The 26,702-nt window shown below is 51.4% G+C and overlaps 2 protein-coding genes across 11 annotated transcripts in view; one reads left to right on the top strand and one right to left on the bottom strand.

Annotated features, from left to right (window-relative positions):
* Cep164 (centrosomal protein 164) overlaps window positions 1-9,223 on the top strand; it is a 65,878-nt gene extending 56,655 nt beyond the window's left edge. For 7 of the 9 annotated variants that reach the window (XM_076576179.1, XM_076576178.1, XM_076576173.1 and 4 more), the window contains 13 exons: window positions 479-622; window positions 1,047-1,130; window positions 1,245-1,313; window positions 1,618-1,793; window positions 2,025-2,148; window positions 2,421-2,488; window positions 2,884-3,091; window positions 4,104-4,211; window positions 4,873-4,984; window positions 5,390-5,749; window positions 6,613-6,679; window positions 7,542-7,664; window positions 7,822-9,223. In XM_076576179.1, coding sequence (XP_076432294.1) covers window positions 479-622; window positions 1,047-1,130; window positions 1,245-1,313; window positions 1,618-1,793; window positions 2,025-2,148; window positions 2,421-2,488; window positions 2,884-3,091; window positions 4,104-4,211; window positions 4,873-4,984; window positions 5,390-5,749; window positions 6,613-6,679; window positions 7,542-7,664; window positions 7,822-7,918 — 1,740 coding nt within the window. In that variant the 3' untranslated portion in view covers window positions 7,919-9,223. The remainder of the gene's footprint in view (window positions 1-478; window positions 623-1,046; window positions 1,131-1,244; window positions 1,314-1,617; window positions 1,794-2,024; window positions 2,149-2,420; window positions 2,489-2,883; window positions 3,092-4,103; window positions 4,212-4,872; window positions 4,985-5,389; window positions 5,750-6,612; window positions 6,680-7,541; window positions 7,665-7,821) is intronic. The other 2 variants (XM_076576177.1, XM_076576174.1) reach the window with 1 other exon arrangement.
* A 14,101-nt stretch (window positions 9,224-23,324) lies between these two features.
* Dscaml1 (DS cell adhesion molecule like 1) overlaps window positions 23,325-26,702 on the bottom strand; it is a 333,602-nt gene continuing 330,224 nt past the window's right edge. For both annotated transcript variants that reach the window (XM_076576167.1, XM_076576169.1), the window contains 3 exons: window positions 26,044-26,238; window positions 25,203-25,514; window positions 23,325-24,380 (listed from right to left, as the gene is read on the bottom strand). In XM_076576167.1, coding sequence (XP_076432282.1) covers window positions 23,902-24,380; window positions 25,203-25,514; window positions 26,044-26,238 — 986 coding nt within the window. In that variant the 3' untranslated portion in view covers window positions 23,325-23,901. The remainder of the gene's footprint in view (window positions 24,381-25,202; window positions 25,515-26,043; window positions 26,239-26,702) is intronic.

The raw sequence follows: 26,702 nt of genomic DNA, 5'->3' as shown, positions 1-26,702 counted from the left end.
CGCAGAAGCCTGATGCAGTCGGCCCCATTGTGTCCACAGTCAGGAGCCGGGGGATGAGTGTAGACACTCAGCTCCAGTTCTTGCTTTAGTCTGAGTCTCCGCCCATGGAACGGTGCTTCCCACATTTAGGGTGGGTCTTCCCACCTCAGCTAACCCAGTCTAGAAAATCCCTCACAGACATGCCCAGAGCCTGTCTCCTCGGTGATCCCAGGCTCTGTCAACTGGACAGTAATAGTAACCATCTCGTTATCCATCTTGGGCCTAGAGGTGGGGATGTTCCATGACCTGAGTGGACCCCAACTCAACTTGGCTTGCTCCCGTTGCGGGTGAACAGCGGCCCTCGCAACAAAACTTGGGGAGCTGGTAGTGATCTTCACCGGTCTCACTGATCTACCACAGCGGGAGTTGGGGAGACTGATTTTGGGGGGTGTTAGGAGCCACTGTAGATTCCCACAGGCGGCCGCCATGATCTTTTTAGGAAAGAAAGCAGCGGGCTGAGCTCCTGGGGCACCTGACAGGAGAGCTGGAACGCCTGCGAAGGGCCCATGAGCGAGAGTTAGAGAACATGAGGCAGGAGCAGGACCAGCAGCTTGAGGACCTGAGGCGTCGGCACCGGGATCAGGTGAGGGCCTGGCGTGGGGGCGGTGCTTACACGCTTCCGATGCAGGGTGGGAAGTCTTGGGTGCTGATCCAAGAGTTGTGGGGCAGAGTCTGGCACCTTCAGGAAGGGGATCTCAACCCTGGCTATGTCTACCCGTCAGGGTATCTTTGCTCCTTTGTTTTCTGAGCCTGGGAGCAGGCCCAGTCCTGGGAAGGAGAGGTCAGACCATTTATGTCTTTGTTCTTGGGGGATGCCCCCACTGGACTCAGCAAGATGTGGCCTGCTGTACGCTGGAAGGATGCAAGGACAGGGAAAGAGGAAGCCAGCCCGAGTCCGGCTTAGAGTTGGGTGTGGCCTGCTGGGTTCTGGACCTTTCTCCTACCCCTCAGCTAATACCGTTCTCCCTTCCCACACCATGTCTTTCTCTCTGCCATACTTGTGCCAGGAAAGGAAATTACAAGATTTAGAGGTGGATCTTGCAACCAGAACTAAAGATGTCAAGGCCAGACGGGCTCAGCTGGATGTCCAGGTAAGGGAGGGCGATGGCCAGATCCACCTTGCCTTGGGGAGGGGGTGTGAGCACAGGGCAGGCTCCACCTCATTCTTGGGGTCTGCAGTCAGCCTGGGGCTTATCTCCCTTCAGGAGGAGAATATTCGCAGAGAGAAGCAGCTACTCCTGGACGCGCAGAGGCAGGCTGCTCTGGAGAAGGAGGTCTGTTTGCCGCCCCCCGCCCCCCAGCCCTCATCTGTTCACCTGTCCTGTCCAGGCCCTGGGGTCCTAAGACTGTGTTGGCCAGTATCATGTTACCCAGTGGACCTGACTTTCGAGCCTCGGGGAATGGAGCTCTGGTGGCAGACGGGAGCCCACGGACCCCAGATCCTAGAGACAGTGGCTTCAGTGGCTCTGGCTTTCAATCCGTCTCGTTGTTTTCTGTCCCCCACACTTCTGACGCTGCCTGCACCTCACCTTCTCCCCACTGGGTCTGTTGGCGTTCTTACCTTTTCCTCTGCCCCAGGAAGCCACAGCCACCCATCAGCACCTGGAAGAAGCGAAGAAAGAGCATGCCCACCTGGTGGAGTCGAAGCGGCAGCTGCGAAGGGTCATCGATGACCTGCGTGTCCGGCGGGTGGAGCTGGAGTCGCAGGTGGATCTGCTGCAGACACAAAGTCAGAGGCTGCAGAAGCACGTGAGGTAGTGTGGGCACTCTGCTCCTGGCCCGCGGCCACCTCTTCCCCCTGCCCTCTGCCGCTTTTGGGCCCAGCTCCTCGTGGACCTCCAGAGGGCGAGGGCCCAGCTTGGAACCCAGACAGAAGCAGCCAGCACATTTCTGCTGCACTTTGTAGGGATGGAGTACCGAGGCCCTGTGGGGGAGAGAGTGAGTGTCCCAGTCTCACAGCCCTCCTGCTCTGTTCCTCACCACAGTGGCCTGGAGGCTGAAGTACAGAGGAAGCAGGACATGTTGAAAGAGCTGGCAGCTGAGAAGAATGCATCCTCACATTTGGAGCCAGATCTCCACATTGACGACCTGAGGAAATCCCTTGGCACAGTGAGCCAGGGGCTGAGGCCTGGGAGTGAGGGCAGGGGTTATGGGTGGGAGGCAGAAAGGTGGGGCATTTGGAGAGGAACTGGGCTCTGCTTTATTTAGCATCTAGCCTCCTTCTTCTCCTTCTCCACCCTCTCTGTCACTCAGATGGTACCTATCTGTAAAGAGCACCTGGGGACTGGAAGACCTGTTTCTTGGGCTAGAACCCCGGGAGGGACTTCAGGATCCCTTTGCTTCTCCACACTCAGCTGGCCTTTTCTATTATGTGTCTGCAGAATGAGACCCAAGAGGTGTCCTCGTCTCTCTCCCAGAGCAAGGAGGATATCGACCCGTCCATGGATAGGTGAGTTTCCCTAGCCCATCGTGTGCCATCGTGTGCTTATATCAGAGCTGAGGTGACCCTGACCGTCAGTGGGGCTTGGTTCAAGGCATGACCCAGGGACGGAAGCGTCTTCTCTGCTAAGCTAATATCCTGCCGCTTGTGACCTTTAACACAGCATGCCGGCACCTGCTGGCCTCTGGTTGACGATCAGACCCCCTAGGAGTGTCTAGTTACCTGAGTCCAGGCTCCTGGGACAGTCCGCAGAGTGTCACACACTCTAGGTATCTAACGGTGATATCCCAGCCCCAGTCCAGCAGTAGCTCCCGTGTATGTTCAGGTGGACATGGGCCGAAGAAGTGGCCCTGTGGCTTAGCGTAGCCTTCAGTTTTCCTTCCCTGCTCCCTGCCGCCCCACAGTGTCCGGCACTTCCTCTCTGCTGAGGGTGTAGCTGTGCGGAGCGCAAAGGAGTTCCTGGTGCGCCAGACCCGCTCCATGCGGAGGCGGCAGACGGCACTGAAGGCCGCCCAGCAGCATTGGCGCCATGAGCTGGCTAGTGCCCAGGAGATGGATGAAGACCTCCCAGGCACCACGGTCCTGGAAAACGTGCGCAAGAACTTGGATGAGGTTAGGAGCAAAGAGGAGGGCCTACCAGCCTGTATTGGGAGGTCTGAGGGTGCTAACTTTTCCTCAGCTGAACATTCATGGGCCCTGGGGGCGTCTGCCTCATCATGGCCATACACCATGTGAAACACCTTCTTTAGTAATAAATTGTTTTTATCTTCACAGTGATCATCTTTAATGAGTGAGGTATACAGGTTGAGGGTCCCTAACACCCAAATCAATTCAAGCAGTAAAGTCCATGCAGATATCCCTAAATCTGAAAACGACAAAATTTCAGATATTTCTGAGGCCAAGCAGTTTAGAAGTGGGATATTCAACCTGTATTGCCATTGCCATGTTCCTAGGTGAAAGATACAACCAATGTCTAAAATATTTCAAATCCAGTGTTCTTCTTTGCTACTCTGACACACTGGAGGCAGAAGACCTTTGGATACCCTCACTGAGTAGCTCCCTGGGCTGGCTTCTCCGACAGTCTGATTTGCAATAAAGAGACAGAGATGCCATCATTACATGATGTTACAGACTTTTGTACCAGTCGAGGCCTCAATAGCGTGGGCTCCCCTGGGTCATGTCTGAACCTTTATAATCCTGATGGTGCCAGAATTGGTGAGGGACACATGCCCTGAGGCCTGGGTGCTTAGCTTGTGGGCAACAGATAGCAAGAGGCGTGTAGACACAAGGATGGGCTCCCCAGGGTGTGGCCATTCTATCCCTGGGCACTTTCACTGCCCTGGCTTGTCCCTTTTGTTGGTGCCAAGGGTAATAGTAATAGCTAGCAGAGTGATGGTAACATTTGGTCCACAGCTGGAGAACTTAGCATCTGCAGGCATGGTTTTCCTCCCATAACGCACTGTCCTGTTGGTTCTCGGGGTCTGAGGGCAAGTAGCCATCCTCTCAAATGAGCAGCTGGATAGAGTTAAGGGATGTGTTTCCAACCACCCAGCCACCACATACCAGAGCTGGAACTCTAGTGTCTGTGCTGAGACATTTTCCCCCCCTTCCTCCCTGGTCCTAGGAGCACCGGCACCTGGATGAGATGAAGTCAGCCATGCGGAAAGGTCATGACCTGCTGAAGAAGAAAGAAGAGAAGCTGAGTCAGCTGGAATCTTCTCTGCAGGAAGAGGTATCACCCTGTGGCCACATAGCCCGGTGTGGCCCCTCCCTCCCTCCCTCCTTCCCTCCCTCCCCTTCTCCTGGGAGCCTTTATTTCTTCAGGCCTGGATTGGGGGGAACTGGACCTCTAGGGCTCAGGCTCTTGGCTGAGACAGCAGAGGCGATGGCTGTGTCGAAACGCCTGAGTGGTTGATGTCTGTGCTGGTGGTTCAGGGCATCCTTGGAACATCTGTTGCTTGGTCGCAGCACATTCGATTCTGTGAATGTCACAGAATTGGGGACTGGCCCTGCTCTTCCTGCATGGTTCCAGGAGAGGTGTGACTGAGTGTGTCATCGAGAGTGTCTCTTCCTTCCCCAAGACTGTGTGAAATCTCCTCCATGCTCCAGGTTTCAGTTTGGGAGCAGGGACACTCAAATGGGGGGACCACAAGGAGGATGACGGGGTTCCTCTGGTCCTGGGGTCCATATGGGCTGCTTCACAGGCAGTTGGGTTCTCTTAGCTTGACCTCTCTACTGAGGCAGACTTTGTGGTATGCCTCTCCTGGGGTGCCCATCGAACCTTGGACCCCAGAAGAAGCACCTCATCATGCCTCAGCCCTCACTCACCACAAGGCAGGTGGGGTGAAAACACCTGAGGAGGAACAGTGCTCATGGCCACTTCTACCTGTCAGGTCTCTGACGAGGACACTCTGAAAGGATCCTCTATCAAGAAGGTGACCTTTGATCTCAGTGACATGGAAGACTTGAGCAGTGAGAGTTCTGAGTCCTGCCCCCTGCCTCACAGTGAGTGGTGGCACACAAGGAAGCCCGGGAGGGAGAGGTGGAATGAAGCCCAGTGTTGTGGAGAGGGAGGGATGTGGGGGCCATATTCCAGTCCCCTCCCCCAAGCCCTGCATTGAGCCTGACCTCATCCAGATGAGGTCATCCTCAGTGCTGGGTCTGCAGATGGAGGGACAGGAGGGCCAGGGATCCTTGCGGTGGTCTCTTCTCTCCAGGCCTCCGGTAGCCACCCACTCTTGGCTGCTCTGGCCTGGGGTTGGGTCAAGGACCTTGTTTTTCCTTTTGTCTATGTCCTTGGGCCCCTTGTCTGGGACCCAGAAGCCCCGCGTCCATCCTTTGCCCTCCAGTAGTAGGACGCTCAAGTGCCCGCTAGATCCTGAATCCTTTGCCACCCTCTGCCTCTTTCAGTCACCTCGACCCCAAGTTCCGCCGATCCCAACAAGATCCATTACCTGAGCAGTTCCCTTCAGCGGATCAGCAGTGAGCTGAATGGCGTGCTGAGTGTGCTGGGCAGCCTCAACTCCCAGCCGCCGCTACCACAGGTCCTCAGCGGCCAGCCCCCGCCTCCGCCCCTCCACTCTTCCCTTCGGTCCTCCAAGAGCGCCCCTGCCCCTGCCTACTCCCTCCTGACGAAGCCCTCGCCCTCATCGTCTGTCACATCCACGTCCACCCAGTGGGCCTGGGACCCAGGACAGGGCACCAAGCTCTCCTCCTCGTCGAAAACCGTGGACGACTTCCTGCTGGAGAAGTGGCGCAAGTATTTCCCCTGTAGGTCCCCACGCCCACACGCGCCTGGTTTCTGGGTGGAGCCTTCCCGTGACTCTCCTTTGCCCCTGTGCCCTCTCTCATAACCATCCTCCCTGTCTTCTTCCTCTGCTCAGCCCTTACCTCCCTCCCCGTCTTTGGTCTGTTGGCTCTGGCAGTGGGGCCCTGGTGCAGGAAGACCTTGCTGTGTGGCCTTACATCCAGAGGCTCTGTGCTAGGATGGTTTACCCTGAGCTTGCTCTGCGCAGAGCTTTTATTATCAATGCTAGAGCTGGGCAGAATCTAAAAACGTCATTGGTGTCATCCTAATGTCTGTCACTGATACAGTACACCATGACACACACACACACACACACACACACACACACACACACACACACACTCCTCTTTAGTCTGTATTGTAGTTCTCTGAGGTAGTAGTTATTTTTCCCATTTTAGAGACGAGTAAGTTGAGACTCAGTGAGGTTTAGTAATAAGCTCCAGAGTGCTCTGTAAGTGGGTGAGTCACATACCAGGTATTGACTCTTATACCTATGACCCCTTGGCCCTGGCTTCTGCTCTGGGGCCCCATTCCTTGTTGAGGAACACAAGTCATAAAGGCAACCATTTGAGGAAAAAAATGTAAAAACATTTTCTGTCTCAGCCCCAATTGGAAATCAGATTTTTAGAATCAAAGTAAACAGGGCAGTTCTTGTCTGTCACCTGTCCCACCCCCAGCACAGAAACTTTCCCTGCTACCGTTTGTTCTGGGGACGTCCGTTCCTGGGACCGCAGGGGGTGTGGGTAGTGGACATGGAAGTGGGCCGCTGAGGCTGGGGGCTGGCCCAGCTGGCTGACTGCTGCCTCTGAACTCCTTGCCGTTCCAGCTGGCATCCCGTTGCTCAGCGGCTGCCCTCCCCCACTGGAGAACAAGCTGGGCTACGTGTCTGTAAGGTGAGCCTCCCAGTCAAGATCCTCACTGTACCCCCCTGGGCAGGAGGCCCCGGGGACGGGTGGGAGTAGACCCCGTGGTCCTGTGGCCCCAGGAGCCCAGGCAGGTTCCCGGTCCAGAGTCACCTGCGTCCTGCCTTCATCTGAGCAAGTGAACAGCCACGTCCCTGCTGCTGAGGCTCAGTGGGTGTGGGGAGGAGCGTATCTGACTGGCTCTACAGATGCCGTCCACGGGCCCTGTGAGGAGAGACGAGCCTGAGGTGAGACCCTGCTCTTCCGACGGCCCACTAGCCCTGGAATCTGGCCCGTCTTTGCCATTGAGCTCTTTGTCTGATTGCTATGGCCCCCTTCTTCTCCAGTGCCTGCTGAGCAACATCTGGAGGGAGAGGGACACCCCATGGGGGAGACAGACAGGCGGTTATTTAGTCCTGTTATTAATTTCCTATTCATCTTGTTCTCTGTCAGATATCCTCTTCTTCCCACCCCTGGCCCTAACTGTAAATCCCACAGCCATGTCTGCTCTCTGGGCCAGCCTGAGAGCTGGTGCTGTATAAGTACCTCAGCTGACAGAGGGAAGTTTCTTGCGGGGACTGGCCGAGGACAGACAGATGTGAAGGTCTTGAGTAGATAGATTCTGCATCAGATGCCCCGAAAGGGGGTGGAGGGCAGCCACTGCCTTCCCTCTGGGGAGCTGATGCTTGCCTCACCAGAGGAGGACCTTTGAATTGCTGGAGACCTCACAGGGATGCTGCTGGGCCAGTGAGAGGAACAGGGAGGAGGTGCTTGGCTCAGCCACACGCTCCATCCACTTCCGGCCTGCTCTCCCCTCCTCTCCCGCACCCTCAGCTCTCCTTCTCTTCCCCAGTGAGCAGCTCCACCTCCTGCAACGTTCCCATTCTCGAGTCCCCAGCATGGACAGTGTCAGCGTCCAGAGCATGATTGAGTCTAACCGGAAGTGGCTGGAACATTTCAGGAATGACCCCAAGGTGTATCCTTTGAGCTTGGTCTCCAAACCCTTGCCCCTTGCTGTTGCAACAGCTGACCGGCTGTGTCCGCCACAGGCCTCTGATGTCTGAGGTTAGCCCCTCTCTTAGCACTCGCCTGGGCATGCTCAGCCATCCGGTTTTCCTTCACTTTGTGGCCAGACAGCTCTTCCCCTCGGTGCCCAAACTGAAAACCACTTCGAACTTACTGCAGCTGGGTCTGGATGAGAACAACAGACTGAATGTGTTTCACTATTGAGCCCCGTGGGGGGCCAGGGCAGCGACCTCCTCCTCCTCCTCTACACCAAGTGCCTGAGGAGTCCCAGCACTTTATTTCCCTCTGATCAGGCATGTGTGCTCCACCCAGGACTTGGAGGAACCACCAGGTGGGTAGGTGGAAAGCCCAGCAGGACTGTAAGCAACCACACACGCTTCGCCCACGGACTGTCCTGAGCAGGAATATGCGGACGTCTGCAAGCTTCTGCGTTGAAGTGGCTGCTGAGGACCTTCAGGGATGTGGCCACCTTCAATCAAAGCAACTGCCTTGGGAGGCCTAGGGAGTCTCCTCGGAGGTTGGGTTCCTGGCCTTCAAGCCCTGCTGAGGGCTCTCATGGCTGTGGAGAATGTGGTCCTTTGTTCAGGACAGTCCCCTAGCATGGCTATGCCCTGGAACTCGGCAGTGCTGGGCCTGTAGCTGTCTTTCTGATACCTCAGCCCCATAAGGGCCGCACCACTTCCTCTCTTTTTGCCTTTTTTCCTTTTTAATGTCTGCTTTTGGCTATCTCAGGTTTGGGCTCAGCTGCCTGAGTCCTGCTGGAGTTGTTAGAGGGCCCCCGATGTCCTGCTCTTCTCCCTCAGCCGGCACCCGGCTTTCCTCAGGGCGAGCGAGCAGCCTTCCCTCCCTTAGGATGCCCTCTGGAGCTCGCCCTTGCTCTCAGGTCTCTTCAGGAAGCCAAAAAGAAAGCCATAGGAAAAGACGGGCAAGGCTTCTGCTCCGTCTTGATATTTCTCTTCCTACGACATCCCTCGTGTACCTGTGAGTGTACCTGTGAGCCCTGTTTCCATCGGGCCTTCTGCCTGGGCCACCCCGACCCCAGTCCACCTGTCAACCCTTCCCAGAGCTCGGTGGAAGGGCCGACTGGTGTCTGGTACTGGCAGGGACTGCCTTGGCCAGTTGGTGCTTCTGGCACAGCCTCTACAGCCCCACATCCCCCAGCGGGCTCTGCAGGCGATGTTCTCGGCATCTGTCTCATTGTTTAAACAAAATGCCCTCATTTTTCTTGTCTCGAGAAGCTGCGGGTTGCCTTCGCCCCTGCAGCCCACAGAACCCGACTCTCACTGCTCATCGCTCATTTCTTTGCCATGGAATAAGACACGAAGAACCAGTTGGCTTTTACCCTCTTCGATATTTTTTAGTCATCAGCCGACCAGACACAGAAAAGTCCATTTTGTTATTTGTTCCACTCTGTGTGCCTTGAGAACAGCTCTTGTGGTACAACCGACCCTGGTGACAATCCTGGGTGTTTTTGCATCTATTAAATCTCTGCAAGTCGGTTTTCTATAAGGCCGTCCTGTGAATGTGTTGGTTGCTTTGAGGCCTTTGTGTCCTTCCTTCTGAGGGAAAGGGGGAGGGGACAGTGACTGGGTGTCTGACTTATTCATCCAACAGTGTGGAGTTTGGTGCAGGCGTGGTCTGCTCCTTTTTATGGGTGACAGAAACAAGGCTCGGGCCCTTGGTAAGGTGTAGAGTCCTGCACACCATCCCCCTCCCCCAGAGCACCCTCAGCCTTACCGCTGCCGCCAGCCCTCAAGGAGTACTCGCTCACATTCACTGTCTACCCCTTCCCTGTTTCCCACTTGCTAGCCTGGAGACCCCCGGGGCTCTTTCCCCCAAAGACTGGGGGTTTCTTCTCGTGTGTAGACAAAGCCGTGCCCTGCACCCTAGCCTGAAGTTGGCGACATTAAGTGGCCTTTCCCCCTACTCCTGTGGGTAAACAGTCTATGAACATTCTTGGGTTTGTAGCAAGGGAGAGAACCAACCCACGCGGCCTTCCTTCATGCAGCTGTACAGAATACCAGGGAGCTTAGCCCAGTGGCCTCGCCGCTCCTAGGAAGGAAGGAGGAGATGAGGGACATCAGCCTGACAGCTCTTGAATGCTTCCGTGTGCTGTGGTTTTCTGATGCTCTTGTTTCTAATCTTAACCTTCGGAAAGTGAGAGTTTAGAGATGAAGAAGTTTTAAGCTCAGAGAGGTTAAGTCACTGTAGGCCAAAGTCCCAGAGCTAATAACTAGGATTTGAACTAGATCCACCTGCTCCTGAAAGTCAGACTCTGTTGCCCACAACCGCCCGAGTGTCAACAGCTCCTGTTTCTTCCAGGCTTACAGCACAGTCCCTGGCAGTTTGGTCTGCACACCTGGAATCCTGCAACTGGTGGGTTCTCGCTGGGGTGGTAAAACCTTCCTGGGCTAGGGTTTAAAAAGGGAATTTGGGGCCTGGGAATGTAGTGCTGTATTATTTACTGGTTTAGCATGCGTGTGGCCTTGGATCAGTCCCCGGTATAGCAAAAATAATAAAAATTAAACAAACAAACAAACAAATAAATAAAATTTGGGGACTGGTATTTGGCTGGGCATGGTGACATGCCCATTTAATCCCAATACTCAGGAGGCAGAAGCAGGTGGATCTCTGAGTTTGAGACCAGCCTGGTTTACAAAGTGAGGTTCATGCCACCCAGAGCTACATAGTGAGAACCTGCCTCTAAATAAATGAATATCTTTAAATTAAAAAAGTTAAAACAAATTATACTATCACTTTTCCTCTCACGGACTTTATAATCTAGCTGGGGAATTCATATCATAGACCTCTGGAGCCAGTGGAAGGGCGTTGAGTCTGGGCTGCTACAAAAAATACTATAAAGTTGGGGGTGCCATTCAGTGGCATAGAGTGTGTGTGTAGTGACAGGTTCAATCCTTGCACCTTGCCTTTCTGTATAGTCAGGGTTCTCTAGAGAAACAGGATTTATGGAATGAACGGGGATTTATTAGAATGATTTATAGGCTATGATCCTGCTAATCATACAATGACTATGAACAGAAAGTCCAAGAATCCAGAAGTTGTTCAGTCCATGAGGTTGGATGTCTCAGCTGGTCTTCAGTAGACGCTGGAATCCTGAAGAAGTAGGCCCTGATGCCAGTGAAGGAATGGATGTGCTAGCAAGGTGAGGCAAAGAACAAAAGCTTCCAGCAGAAGGTGTGGCCCAGATTAAAGGTGTGTCTTCCTGTCTTAAGAACTGTATCAAAGGCTTGTGTCTTCTTCCTACCTCAAAAGTCTGGATTAGAAGTGGATCCACCTACTTCAAAACAAGCAAAAAATTCCTCATAGGTGTGCCCTCCATTTTTGGATTCTGTTTAATTCCAGATGTAGTCAAGTTGACAACCAAGAATAGCAACCACACCTTCCAAATACTATAAACTAGGACTGCAAACAGCGACACACCCTCAGCTCTGGAGACTGGAAATCCAAGGTCAAGATTCCAGCAGAGTGGGTTCTGGTGAGGGCCTTTCTGGTTCACAGATGGTGCCTTCTAGCTATGGTCTCATGGTGGGAGGGTGAAATGTGGCCCCCTAGGCTCTTCTGAGTCCCTAGTACCGTTCACGAGGACTCTGTCTTCGTGTCTAATCATTTCCAGAGGTCCCATATCTAAACACTGCATCAGCACACATGTGGAGGAGTAGGCCTACGTTGTTTTGAGCTTACAAGAGAGGAAATAGCCTGGGGAAGCTCCCAGAAGCTTTGGGAAGAGACTTACGTTTTTTTTTTTTTGTTTTTTTGTTTTTTTTTTTTGGTTTTTCGAGACAGGGTTTCTCTGCGTAGCTTTGCGCCTTTCCTGGAGCTCACTTGGTAGCCCAGGCTGGCCTCGAACTCACGGAGATCCGCCTGGCTCTGCCTCCCGAGTGCTGGGATTAAAGGCGTGCGCCACCACCGCCCAGCGAGACTTACGTTTTTAAATTACATTTATTTGCTTGGTATGTCTGTGAAGGCCAGAGGACAAATTGTGGGAGTTAATTCTCTCCCATCATGTGGGACCAGGAGATTAAAGTCAGGTCGTTAGGCTTGGCAAGAAGTGTCTTTCCGGGCTGAGCCACTTGCTCCTGGAAGAGACTTTTTTTTTTGGTTTTTTGAGATAGGGTTTCTCTGTGGAGCTTTGGAGCCTGTCCTAGAACTCACTCTAGCCCAGGCTGGCCTCGAACTCACAGAGATCTGCCTCCCTCTGCCTTCCGAGTGCTGGGATTAAGGGCGTTTGCCACCCCCCCCCCCCCCAGCTGGAAGAGACTTTAAGTGACAATTAGAATGGGTCTTATAATCACATAGCTCAGTATTCAAAAGGCATCAAAGTCATTCTGTTCACATCCTATGGGGTGCTCTTGGAAAATAGCAGATACTACTAATTCCTTCTGGAGACAATGCAAGCATGAGAGTGCTGTTCCTGAACCTCCTCCACTTCTCACCCCCACCCCCTTTCCCGGTAGGGAACAGGTCATCCCTAACACCAGATCGGAAGGTTTCCTAATGCCCTCCAGCAAGCTCTCCTACCCTCTACCTCAGGTTGTTCCCATGTGAGAACAAGGGGGCCCTAGGGGAGAAGATACTGATGCCAAGTGTGGACCGAACAGAACAGGCTCCACGCTGGCTCCAGGTGGACCACTGCCCACAGGTTTGGAGACGAGGTTGAGCACAAGGTGGCCTGGAGGAAAGGGTCACCACTCTCCTTGTGGGGCAGCTGCCCGATTCCCTCACTGTCTTTTTTTTTTTTTTTTTAAGATTTATTTATTTATTATGTATACAGCATGTATGACTACATGCCAGAAGAGGGCACTAGATCCCGTTATAGATGGTTGTGAGCCACCATGTGGTTGCTGGGAATTGAACTCAGGACCTCTGGAAGAGCAGTCAGTGCTCTTAACCTCTGAGCCATCTCTCCAGCCCCCTCACTGTCCTTCTTGAAGTGGCCACTTCACTTCCGCTCACTCTAACACTCCAGGTGCTTCCCCAGGCACTGGTTTCCAATCAGATGGAGGCCAGACCGAACCATCCGGGTTATCCAGCCCGAGCTGGGACAGCACTGTTGAAGTCACCAAGTCAGCTCAGCAATAGGCCTCCTTGCAGGGAGGAGCACTCCTTGTGATGTCCCCCATTACTGTCCCGTGCCCACCTCCCCTCCCCTCCACTGAAGGTCACCTTCTGTCTGTCAAGAGATGGGCTGGGGTAGGCAGCGTGGCCTGAGGCTGTGTTAGGAGCCGGCCCAGTTCTTTGCCCCAGTTCAGGTGAAACTATGGGAATGGTCAGCCTGCTTCGTGGTTCTTGTTCTTTGACAGAGTGGAGAACACTGGAAGTACTTTTGAGTGTTTCCACTGAGGACAGCGAGTAGGAAGTTAGAGTCTAGAGGCAGGGCCGGCGGCGAGATAGCTCGGAGAGGGAAAGTGCTTGCTGTATAGACTGGCAACCTGAGTTCAATCTCTGGAACCCGTGTAAAAGGGGACTGAGAACTGACGTTACAAACTGTCCTCTGACCTCCGCACACACACCATGAAATGCACCCCCCTCCCCAACACACACAGAGAACAAGAAAAAATAAGGGAGTGTGTGTCGTTGCTTCCCATTTCCCCTATTTTCCAAGTGAGAATAGGCTTCATAGCTGTACCTGTCCTGGAAAGTGGCTGCCCGGAGTAAAGGAGCCCTCAGAACAGCACTCAGCACATGTAAGGACCCTGCGAATGCTAGGAGTCGTGATCATTGCCTTTGCAGGGACGTCAGGAACTTGGGGGTTCTGTGCCTTGCACGGCTTCCTGTAGCTGACAGCAGAAGTCAGTAGGTGTCTCTCCAGCCTGAGGTCTGTCCCTAATTCCCTGGCTGCCTCTCTGGCCTCACAGATCCTGCTGCTTAGGCTCCTGCTACCCGGGACTGGGCAGGGATCCAGTGTAGCCCTACCTCATCTATCTACGACAAATCCATTCTGGGGTCACTCTCCAATCTGCCTCATGGCAACCAGATTCAGCAGGATTGGCTTGATAACAGCCTCCCTCTTGCCAGTCCCCAAAACCATGGGCGTTGGGGAGTGAGTGGAGACCAGGGTCTTCTCTAGTCTCCTCTCCTTGGAGGGTGTCAGAGCGTGAGAGGCATTGGGAAGAAGGGGGATGGGAGCAGTGTGACAGTCACACAAAGTACCTGTGGTGGGGAGGGACTTCGCAGATGGCTGGCAGTGGCTTTTCTGATGCTGAGCCCAGATCATACACAACCGAAGAGCTTGTATGATATCATGTGTCATCCATGTACTGATGGCTGATGTACTGATAACAGCCACAGATTCGCGGGATTAGGTCTGGAATGGCACAGCCTACCGTGGCCAACCAAGAAGGGTGGACAGAGAATGGCCTAGCTGTCTGCATTCTCACTGTTTACTACTCCCTACCCATGTTTCCCACTTCTTACACTCCACCCACAGCTTACATGTCTTGTTCTTAAGGCACTCATGTCATGGGTGCAGCAGGAAAAAGATGGGACCATCTTCTGCACGGAGGAGAGTTTATCAGCTAAAAACAGTCCAAAGTCAATATATTTGAATTACCTTATGAAAAAATACCTTACAGAAGTAAGTTAAAGAGGAAGGATTTATTTTGGCTCCCGGCCTTGGAGGATTCAGCCTCTGGTGTCTTAGCTGCATGAACTTGAGCAAAGCATTCTGGTGGAGGAGTTTCTTTCCCTTGTGGAAGACAGGAAGCAGAGCAGAGCTGTAGCAAATGGCCAGGTCAAGGCATAAGCTTCCAGTGATACATTCCTGGTGACCTACGTCCTCCGACCAGACTCCACCGTCCACACTTCTGCCACCATCCACTAGTGGGTCAAACCATCCATTAGGTCAAAGCCCTCATCATCCAGTTACCTCCAAAAACAGATGCACTCTCCAGTTCCCCAGGCACTTCTTAGGCTGGTTAAGTTGACAGTCAAGGCTAATCGCCATCACCCTATATGTGGAATGCTGCCACATAGGGTGGAGTGAGACTTGTTTTGAGGGGACAATGTAGGCCTGGTATAAGGGAAGATTTTTGTTGGCAGAGCCATCTACAGGTGGCTGTGCCAACTTTGATGGACTCAGTCTGTTTTCTGTTGCTATGTGGTGGTATTGTGTTCCCCAAAATATTGTGCACTCAAATAAACTTATCTGGGGTCAGAGACAGAACAGCTACAATATTAAACAGAGGTTAGACAGTCGTAGCACATGCCTTTAATCCTGGCATTCCAGAGGCAGAAATCCCTCTGGATCTCTGTGAGTTCAAGACCACATTGGAAACAGCCAGGCATGGTGACACACGCCTTTAATCCAAAGAAGTGAGCCTTTAATCCCAGGGAGTGATGGCAGATAGCAGAAAGGTATATAAGGCGTGAAGATCAGGAACTAGAAGCTTTTGGCTGGTTAAGCTTTCAGCCTTTCGAGCAGCAGTTCAGCTGAGATTCATTCTGGATGAGGACTCAGAGGCTTCCAGTCTGAGGAAACAGGATCAGCTGAGGAACTGGCAAGGTGAGGTAGCTGTGGCTTGTTCTGCTTCTCTGATCTTCCAGCGTTCACCCCAATACCTGGCCCAAGGTTTGATTTTATTAATAAGACTCTCTGAGATTCATGCTACATTGCTATATAACAAAATGCCTAAGACTTGGTAATTTGTAAGTCGGCCTTTATTTCTTCATAGCTGTGAAGGCTGAAAAGTCCACAAGAGCATGGTGGGAGCATTTGCTCAAAGCCTGGGGAGACCTTCTTGCTGTGTTTGGTGGTTTGAAAGAAAATGGCCCCAAAGGGAGTGACCCTATTGGGAGGTGTGGCTTTGTTGGAGGAAGTGTGTCACTGTGGAGGCAGGCTTTGAGGTCTCATGTATATTCAAGCCACGCCCAGTGAAACAGTCTACTTCCTATTGCCTGCATATCAACTTGTAGCAGCTACCTCTCCAGAATCGTGTCTACTTGCACACTGTCATGTCCTGCCATGATGATAATGGACTGAGCCTCTGAACTGTAAGCTGCCACCTCAATTAAATGTTTTCTTTGTAAGAGTTGCCGTGGTCATGGTGTCTCTTCACAGCAATAGAAACCCTAACTAAGACACTGTGTTATAACATGATGGAGGGCATCATGGAGACACAGAGAAGCATATTAGCTCAGGTTCCTTTTCTTTCTTTCTTTTTCTTTCTTCCTTCCTTCCTTTCTCTCTCTCTCTCTCTCTCTCTCTCTCTCTCTCTCTCTCTCTCTCTCTTTCTTCTCTCTCTCTCTCTCTTTCTTCTTTCTCTCTCTCTCTTTCTTTTTTTAAAGATTTATTTATTATGTATAAGAATGCTCTATCTGCATGTACACCTGCACTCCAGAAGAGGGCATCAGATCTCATTACAGATGGTTGTGAGCCACCATGTGGGTGCTGGGAATTGAACTCAGGACCTCTGGAAGAGCAGCTGGTGCTCCTAACTGCTGAACCATCTCTTCAGCCCCCAGGCTTCTTTTCTTATACAGCTACTGATGTCATGGTGCAGCCCCATCCTCATGACACCACCTGTCCTGGTTTGCCTTGTTCATGGGACACAGCTAAGAGTCATCAGGAAGGAGAAGCTTCAACTGAAAATTGCTTAGCTCAGACTGGCCTGTGGGATGTTTGTGGAGGATCTTTTTGATTATTAATTGATGAATGATGACCTAGCTCACTGTGGGTGGGATTATCCCTAGGCAAGTGGTCCTGGGCTGTATAAGAAATCGAGAGGGCCAGTAAGCAGCATTCCTCCATGGTTTCTGCTGTGAGTTCCTTCCTTGATGTCCTTCCGTGGTGGACTGTGACCCAGAAGTGTAAGCTAAATAAAGCCTTTCCTCCCTTAAGTCACTCCTGATCAGAGTGTTCAATCACAGGAATAGGAAGCATATGATAACCCCATCTAATCCTAATCCCCCCTCAAAGAACCCAACATACAGCTTTGGGGATTATGAAGTTTTTGATGTGACAACCTGTGGGGGACACATTGATGCTATAAATGGGGGTATGCCTGGGAAGGTCAGCCCTTGTTGGTTGCAGAAGGACTTTAAGATTTGAATGGAAGCTTGGATTAGGCAGCCCTGGAGGCCTCTTTGAACCCTGAGGTCCTTTAGTTGTAAGACACTAAAACCAAACGTGGATCATCGCAAGAGCAACACATAGCCGGCAGCGGTCCCTCCCCCCATCACTGCCACTGCCCAGGAGAAGTGGATTCTGGGAGGGAGGATAGGGTCCATCCTCAGGGCTGGACCCCACCTGGCCCTCCCATCCTGCTGTCCTACTGACCACACATACACTCCTCTCAGCTCACCAGTAGCTTTTCCTCAAACCCTCCTTTGGCCTGGAATCCAGTCTTTATGCCAGGGGATAGAGGCCTGGACCTGGGCTACTGATGGATGAGAGCCAAGGTCCTCTTTGTCTTTGTCCCAAGTTAGGATGATACTAGCTGTTGTAACAATAAACACCAAAACCCCAGTAATTTAACACATTACATATTTACTTCTTGCTCACATGAAATCCCGTTGGTATTGGTGGGTTAGAAGAACCTCTGCTCTGAGCACATGTGTAGGAGCCTGTGGTGGGGTGAATGTAATTGGCCCCCATAGGCTCAGGGAATGGCACTATTAGGAGGTGTGGCCTTGTTGGAGGAGGTTTGTCACTGGGGTTGGGCTTTGAGGTTTCAAACAGGCCCAGTGTCACTCTCTGCCTGCTACCCACTGATCCAGATGTAGAACTCAGTCCTCCAGCATCATGTCTGCCTGTGCGCTGCTGTGCTTCCTACCTTTATGATAATGGACTAAACCTCTGTAAGCCAGCTCCAGTTAGATGCCTTTCTTTATAAGAGTTGCTGTGGTCATGGTGTTTCTTCACAGCAACAGAAACCACAACTAAGACAGTGCCCAAGCTGCCAGAGGCTTTGCCATCTTCACCAAGTGGTCCTTGATCTCTCTTTGGGCATTGGCATCCAGTTGGGGAGAGCAGGGGTAACTAGGAAGATGTTTATGGGCTAGGCATGAAGTCAGCATGCCTCACTTCCACCACATTCTACCTGTCAGCACTGTCGGTGACCTCATCTAGAAGTCAAGGGGGGCCTGGAACTGTAGTCATGTGCAGAGCAGTCACTTCTCCTTCACCTTTGCCAATTCTTCCTCCTCCTCTTCTTCCTCATCTTCCTCCTCCCCCTCCTCTTCTATTTTCCTCCTCCTCCTCCTTTCTTCTTCCTTCTCCTTTTCTTGAAGCAAGGTCTCTATAGCATATGCTAGCCTTGAACTCCCTATATAGTTGAAGATGACCCTAAACTGATTCTCCCATTGTCTTCTCCAAAGTCCTAGGACCATGGGTATGTTCCACCATGCCCAGCTGCCTCTGCCAATTTGTGCCCTTGAGGGCAAGGAGAGAAGCACAGAGCCTTTGTGTTTCTGATGTCCAGCTCAACATCACTTGAAGTGTTCAGGGTATTTGGTTCATGAATAAATGCTTGGGGGCTAGCAAGATGGCTCAGTGGATAAAGACACTGACTGCTAAGCCTGATCATCTGAGTTCAATCCCCAGAACTCGTGTGGTGGAAAGAGAGAATCAATCCCTGCAAGTTGTCCTTTGACCTTTACATTAGTACACACACAGACATTTAAAAACTTGTGAAAAAATGTTTGGATATCATTTTGTCTGTTAAAAATACAGATGTTGGGGAAAGATTACTCAATGGTTAAGACCTGTTGCTGCACTTGCAGAAGACCCAGGTACAGTTCCCAGCACTCACAGGGTAGCTCACGCATAAATAACTACTGTCTGAGAAATTTGATGCCCTTTTTTGGCCTCTGTGGGTGCAAAGCATGCCGGTGATGTACATACATGTACATACATACAAACATGTGGCAAAGACTCATATACATTAAAAAAATCTTTAAAATACAGATGTTCCTGGAAGTGTGGCTCAGTAATAGAATACTTGCCCATCACTGTGACAGGATTGAGATAAGTCACAATGGATTTCACTCATTTAGCCAGGTGTGGGTGGCTCATGTTCATAATCCTAGCACTCAGGATGCTGAAGTGGAGAAACACCATGAGTTCAAGGCCAGTTTGGACTACCTATGAAGTCCAGGCTATCCTGGGTTACAAAATGAGATCCAGTCTAAAACAAACAACTTCGAATCAATCAAACAAGTAAACAACAACATGTAGATGCCTGGGGAAAACAGTTGGGCAGTGTCTCAAAAAAAGTGAAATGTACAATTGTTATATGACTCAGAAAAATCTTCTGATCATGAGCTCAAGAGAACTGGAAGCAGGAATCCAGATACATACACACCCATGTCCCTAGCAATGTTATGCATGATGCTTGGAAGGTGTGAGCATCCACAGATAAAAGATGAACCAAGTATGGCGAGTGCATACAATGGAATACTCCTTATCCTTGAACAGGAATGCATTTCTGATATGGGATCCAGCAGGGGTGGTGAGATGGCTCAGTGGATAAGTCACCTGCCACTAAGCCTGATCAACTAAGTCCAGCCTTTGGGGTTCACAAGGTAGAACGAGAGAATTGACTTCTGTAAGCTGTCCTCTGACCTCCATTTGCACACCTTGGCATGTATGTACATGCACACACATAGGTGCACATGTACACACACACACACACACACTAAGTGTAAAAAAAGGTCATATGTTGTCAGCAATTTCTCATTTTCTCTCTCCAAAAGACACAGGTGTAGCGGCTCCCACCTGTAATCCCAGCAGCAGGGAGCCCGAGACAGGGAGCACTGAGGCTGCAGGGCCTGGGCTCCATCTAGAGAGAACTTGTCTCAAGGCGAAAACCAAAACACAACAATGAAAGATGCAGCATGGGCCCAGGTGTGGCGGGGGCACACTTGCATTTCATGCACCTGGCAGGCCAGCCTGTTCAAACCAGTCCATGCGACACAGAAATACCCTGTCTCAAAAGACTAACCAACCAACCAACCAACCAACCAAACAAACGAGAATACAACATGGCTGAAAGTTGAAGTATTATTCTATGTGAAATAAACTAAATATTAAATGACAGATACTGAGTGCCTGCACTCATATGAGGTCCCCCAAATAGCCAACTCTATAGAGAAAGAAGAAAAGTTCTAGAAAGGGAGAGGAACAGTTGCACAGTTAAGCAAATGTACGCAGTGCTGCTCAATTGGATGTTTAAAAATATTTAAACTGGAAATTTTTGTGGTATGTATTTTTACCATAATAAAAATACAAATTCCTGGCCTAATGACAACCGGTAGTGACTTGACTAGATTGGTGAGATTCTGGCTTCTGTGGTTTTTAGCCAGGTCTTCCAGGGAATCTGCTGTGCAGCTAGGTTTGAGACCCACTAGTCTAGCTCTGGTTGTGGGCAGACAGAGAGATAGGGGTGGTCTCTCTGACAGCCTTCTAGAAGGGGCTTCCCAAACTCCCATGTGTATATGTACCCCCAGCATATTGCTAAGATACTGCTTCCGAGTCATAGTCAGTGGCTCCAGGGTGAGCCTGAGAAGTTACATTACTTGCAAGCTTCTAGTGCTGATGAGGCTGTTGGTCTTTGGACCACATTTTGAAGATCAAGCCCCTCAAGGTAGCTTTATCTGTAGGGGACAAAGGAGAAATCCTAGAAAGGGTGAACAGACATTTAAGGCCACTGATGCAGCTCTTCACTTTTGCTGAAGATGAATGACAAGGAGTAGGGCTTTGGGGGATCCAGGTGTGCTTCTAACAGGCAGCCTTGCATCAGCTAAGGAATATGGTGTGGTTCAGCATTATTAGCAAGTAGAATAGTCTGGGTTTTGTACAAACCCAATTCCTCCTTCTCCTTTTCCTCTTCCTCTTCCTCTCCCCCGCCTCCTCCTCTGCCTCTTCCTCCTTTTCTTCTTCTTCCTTCTCCTTCTCTTCCTCCCCATTTCTTCTTCCTCTTTTTTATCCTCTTCCTCTCCATTTCTTCCTCTTCCTCCTCCTCTTCTCTTCTTCATCCTGTCTTCTCCTTTGTGACAGGGCCTCACATATCCCAGACTGGCCTCAAACTCTTTATGTAGTCAAGAATGATCTTAAACTTCTGGCTCCACCTCCTGGGACCTGGGATTCCAGCATGCACCATCACATTTGGTTTATGTGGTGCTGCAGACTGAGACCTGGGATTCCAGCATGCACCATCACATCTGGTTTATGTGGTGCTGCAGACTGAGACCTGGGATTCCAGCATTCACCATCACATCTGGTTTATGTGGTGCTGCAGACTGAGACCTGGGATTCCAGCATGTGCCATCACATCTGGTTTATGTGGTGCTGCAGACTGAACTGGGACTCCACATAGGCTAGGCATGCTTGCTACCAACTGAGTTCCACTCCAGCCTGGCCTGTCTGAATTTCCAGACCCTGTGTGTCTTGATAAGGGGCCAGCTCAGTTGCACAGGAATTTAACTGGATCCTGTTTAGCTTTCCATTGCCTCTCTCATTCTTCCTCAGCAGTTCTCCTCGGGCCCCAGGCTGCCCCCAGCAGCCTCTCAGGCTGATCCATCCCCTTCCATCACTGTCTGTGTCTCTCCAGAGAGAAGAGGGCAGTGTTCCCCATCCTAGCCAGGCTGCATCAAGACTCACCTGCCGGGACAGCCCAGTATCCACTGCTTACCTGCTTCAGTCCGGCTTCCTCATGGGCTGGGTTCCTCTAATGGCAGCATCCTTGGAGCAGAACTGAACTCAGACTTTGTTTTTTTTTTTTTTTTTTTTTTTTTTGTTTTTTTTTGTTTTTTTTTTTGTTTTTTTTTTTGGGTTTTTCGAGACAGGGTTTCTCTGTGTAGCTTTGCGCCTTTCCTGGGACTCACTTGGTAGCCCAGGCTGGCCTCGAACTCACAGAGATCCGCCTGCCTCTGCCTCCCGAGTGCTGGGATTAAAGGCGTGCGCCACCACCGCCCAGCCTGAACTCAGACTTTGAACAGTGGTACCCCTGGTAGTGTGACTCAGTGGCCAAGGAAGCAGGCTTTTAAGAGCTAAAGAGTCTATTTAGCCTTGTTGTGACCTCTTTCTGATCTTCTAAACTTGGAAGAGCTTCCTAACCCCTGAGAGCCTGGCTTTCTTGTCCATCAAAGGGAAATCCTGACACTGTGTCCTGAATCAGCAATGAGGCTAGGAGGCAGTGTGATGAACGCACTCTCCTTAGTTCCTGCCCCACACACCATAGGGCTCCACAATACATTCTCATGACAGTGTCCTCTTTGCAGCCCCTAGGAGGGTGGCTCCATTTCCTAACTATTCTGGACTCTGAGGAGTTACTTGTGACTGTGTTCTGTCTGGAGCTAGGTCTGATTCATATTTGTTCCCCAGTGTTCAGAAAGCAGAGGTGTGTGTGTGTGTGTGTGTGTGTGTGTGTGTGTGTGTGTGTGTGTGTGTGTGTCTACTTAGTTAATTCCAGGCAGAGCTTCTAGGTTTGATTATTGTGTCTGCAATTCTAGACATGACCTGCAGATGGTGCACATAGCCATGGGAGGTGACAGGTTCTGAGCTGGCACCGGGGTCTCTTGTTTTTCACCACATTGTTAGCCAATTCTCCCGAATCTGTTTGGATGGAGGGTCTGAAGTGGGCACTTCCCTATGAACTTAGAACTTATTTCAAAGCTTTTATTCCTTCTCTTACCGGTTAATATGGTTGTTCATATTAATTCCTGGACACCCAACATATCCCAGGTGGGGTCTCACTGTGGCCCAGGCTGCTTGGTGTGACCTGCCAGCCAGCACACTGCATCCTCCTTCTCTATGCCACCTGTTGGTCCCTTCTCAGCCCTCTGTTATCTTCAGAAACGGTAGGTTTCAGACCCACCTTCCTTCCAGTTCCACAGCCCTGCCTCCCCCGGGGTTGGTCACAGTGCAGGAACAGTACATGCTCTCATCTGAGGCTGGTCTCTAGCTCAAGACCTTTCCCTTCCTCTGCTGCTCTAAACCTTTGTGGCCACAGAGGGAGGTCACAGGCAGCCTCCCAGGACGGACCTGTCACCAGAAATGCTGTTACTGTACACCCAAATCCTCCACAGGATGCTTGGCTTTCTCTCTGGTATCTGAGTTGCTGATTCCTTCCAAACCTGGCAAGGGGCTGTTGTCCTTCTGTGCTGAGTCGATTGGATATGTTCCCTTTCCCTGTCTTTGAGCCCCTTTTGCCCTCTGACCTCTGGCGATCTCTCTCTTCCCTTCCTCAAGTAGTATATATATTCACGTGTACTGTGCACCAGTGGTTCCGGCAGCTACACTTCCCTAGCTACTCTGGGTCTTCTGGAAGAGAATCCAGGGGACTCCCACTGCCTGCTCTAGGCTTCCCAGCACGCATTCCCTGATTGCCTCATTGCACGGGCTACACACACTTTCCATCTGCAGACGAGAAACCTGGCTCAGAGGGGTTTAGGCACTTGCTCAAAGCCACGGAGCTGCTTGCCTCTTAGAACCCAGCACGGATCTGAGAACAAAGGGCATGCTCAATGGATGCGCCCTGGCTAACTGAAAGCCTTACAAAAGCTTCCAGCGCAGAGTCAAAGCCCAGGCCTGGGACACAGGCCTCTCTGCCCTCCCCACTGGCCCTTGCCAGATGGGAAAAAAGCCACCACGTAGAAACATAACCTTTATTGCACACGGCGCTGGGTCTTTTTTTCATAGAAAAAGGTATTAACACATAAGCATCTGCAAATTGAAGCAACTCCTGGTTTTCTTGGAACAGTAAAATCGCATGCAGTGTCTCTGAGTTGGGATTTTGGTCTTTGTCAAAATCACCTAGTCGGGAGGGGGGTGAGCAGGAGGGAAAAAAATTGCTGTCTTTGTGCCTCTGACTCAAAAGAAGGTGAGAGAAATATATAGATATATAGATTGTGGCTGTGTCCCATTCTGCCTATATATGTATATATCTCTCCACACGTATTTCATGGGGTGGAGGATTTGACTTGTTTTGTGCCCTGGCTTCATGGAGAAGAAGAAAATAGTTTCATTTGTACAAAAGAGTCCTATGTACAAGTGTTCATGACTTGGGGGTTTCTTTTTCACGTCTTTTTTAAAACTTTTTTATTTTTTTTTAATTTTTTTTTTGCCTGTGAGTTTAATATAAATAATTCGGGAAACAGCCGCGTTGGTGTGTGAGGGCTGGAGGTGCAGAGGTCCCAGGGTACAGCCCCTTCTTCTGATGTCAGCACGCCTACACCAGGGTGTAGGATTTGGAATAGGCTCCAGCCCCTTGTTTCTGAGAACGACCTACCCCCGGGGTGTTCATCTCAAGTAGCGAGTCCCTGGAGCCCCCCATTTTGGTGTGTGGGCCTCCGGCCCTTGGAGGTTCAGTGCTGGGGGCTGGCGGGACAGCAGCACTAGGGGCAGCAGGAGGCTCACTGGGGGTAGGACCAGGTGCCGGGGGTGCCGTGCCAGCTGCAGGGGCCGGCATGGCCAGAGTCCTCTGAGGTAAGGTGGCCGTGGTGGTGGCAGCTGGGGCCCCTGGATGGGGGAGGGCCAAGGGCTTGCTGGCAGGGTCCAGGGTGAGGTGCCGAGACTGGGTGTGGTAGGCTCGAGTCAGGTTCCTCATGGAGGCCTCTCGGGGTGGGACCACAGGGCAGGGCTCTCGCCCATCTCCCTTTCGGAAGAAGGACTCCGACTTGGAGTACACTGGCAGGTTGCAGTAGTCGCCTGGAATCACAGAGGACGTCTGAGTCAGAAGCCTGGGGACACATTCATCCAATCCCTGTCCACCCTCGCCAGATTAAGGGGATGACCACTGTGTTAATGAGCCTCTCCCACGTGCCAGTCATATGTGTGTGTGTATATATATATATATATATATATATATATATATATATATATATATATATAAATACAAAGGAGATTGCTGTGGGACGGTCTGTATGTCAAATTGCTCTGATTGGTCAATAAATAAAACACTGATTGGCCAGTGGCCAGGCAGGAAGTAGGTGGGACAAGGAGAGAGGAGAATTGTGGGAAGCAGAAGGCTGAGGCAGAGAGACACTGCAGCCACCGCCATGACCAGCAGCATGTGAAGACGCCGGTCAGCCACCAGCCACGTGGCAAGGTATAGATTTATGGAAATGGTTAATTTAAGATAAAAGAACAGTTAGCAAGAAGACTGCCACGGCCATACAGTTTGTAAGCAATATAAGTCTCTGTGTTTACTTGGTTGGGTCTGAGCGGCTGTGGGACTGGCGGGTGACAAAGACTTGTCCTGACTGTGGGCAAGGTAGGAAAACTCTAGCTACAGGAGATAGTATCATTTGAATTACACAAATAGAAAACTAAGGTCAGGGAGGTTAAATGACTTGTTTAAACCACAGAAACATGAAGAAGTTGAGCTAGAACATGGTTCTGAGAGGGTCTCAGGTCTTTGCTCTTGCATTCTCCTCAGGGAACTAGGGTAGCTTGGCAGGATGAGATCTAGATAGGCTTGTGATGCTGAGAGGCAGGGGCCAGAGCAGGGGATGTGGGCTGAGCACTCACTCTTGCTGGCTCGGTGAGGGATGGGCACAGCCACGTTCTTGCCCCGGTCAGCATCCTGGGGCTTGGGTGGAGAGGCCGTGAAGCGGCAGATGCCCGGCTCGGAGGGCGTGCTCATGGATGTCATGCTGTCGGCATTCTCGTTGGTGCCCGTGGTCATCTGGTCCGAGGAGCTGTCCGAGATGAAGCACTCTGTGATTTCAAACTTGGCGTTCTGCAACTGCTCCTCCAGCTTGGCATGCTCATAGGCCCGGGCTAGCTCCTCATAGGTGGAGGAAGCGCTCTCAGTAGACACCATGCTGTTCCGTCCTTTGTCTGGAGACATGGAGGGGGTGGAGTTGAGAGGAGAGGAGTTGGTTATGGGGTGGGAATGGCACCATCCCTAATTCAAGCAGCCATTTGAAAACCTGGCGGTGAGGGCACCAGGCTAGAAGACGCTGTTTTCCCCGGGGGGGGGCGGGGGGAGTGGTAGTGGTGGCGGTGGCGTAAGTGAGATTATTGGCTAATGAAGAACAGGACCCTTTTCAGTCTTAAAAAAAAAAAGCAACCAAGCCTTGTGATATCAGCTCTTTCTTTAACAAATGTCCAGTGCACCATTCTTTTCCTAATAATTCTTTGGGGAAATCAAAATAAAATCATTGACCAAGCAAGGTCCAGTGACCCACCCCCCACTCCCACCCCTCCCCAACCCTCCCCACACAGGGAGTCAGTGGATAGCTGGGAAGGCAGGTGATGTGGATGTTAGACAAGGCTGGTCAGAAAGGATTTGGAGGAAAGAAAGTGGACCATGAGTGGGGGGAACTGGAGGAAGATGGACGGGAGGCAGGCGGGTCCCTAGACCCACCTGTGTCTTGGGATAGACTGGCACTGTAGCTGTCACTCTCAGCGACAGTGACACCGTGCTGGGAACCCACATTGCGCCAGTCGGAGGTGAGGGTTCGGGCAGGGGTGGAGGCCTGGCCCTTGGTCAAGGTCCACTGGCTCGAGTACCGGTTCCGGGTGCTGTGGGCTGATTTCACGTTCTTCCTGGACACTGGGTCTACACAGAGGGAGGCAAAAAAAAAAAAAAAAAAAAAAAAAAAGTGGCAGCCTCCACCTGAGGGCACTTAGGCTCAGAGAGCAGTGGGCAGGGAGGGGGTGGCGGAAGCAGTCCCAGAGGCTCACTGGGAAATGCTGGCCATGCAGCTTTCCCGAACATGCGTGGGAGCAGGGGGTGGCCTCCTGACCCCCCACCCCTCCCCAGCATTTCCTTCTACATGGGAAAGGATGGGATGCTCTGTTCTGTCACCTTCTAACTGTCTTCTCCTATGTCCCTGATGTAGCCCTTCCTTGTGTCTGGAGTCACTGTGACAGAAAGCCCTTGGAGAGCATGAAGACCCAACCCTCGCCCCAAATTTCTAAGTAAGGAAACTGAGAGCCAGAGAGACAAGGTTAGCAATGCCCAAGGTCATTTATAACTAGGGTGTCTGCAGTCAAGGCCTCCAGACTCTTAATTCCAGAGCT

The sequence above is a fragment of the Peromyscus maniculatus genome, chromosome 7 (genome assembly GCF_049852395.1).
Source record: "Peromyscus maniculatus bairdii isolate BWxNUB_F1_BW_parent chromosome 7, HU_Pman_BW_mat_3.1, whole genome shotgun sequence".
Lineage (NCBI taxonomy): Eukaryota > Metazoa > Chordata > Mammalia > Rodentia > Cricetidae > Peromyscus > Peromyscus maniculatus.
This window is presented reverse-complemented; position numbering and strand designations above follow the sequence as displayed.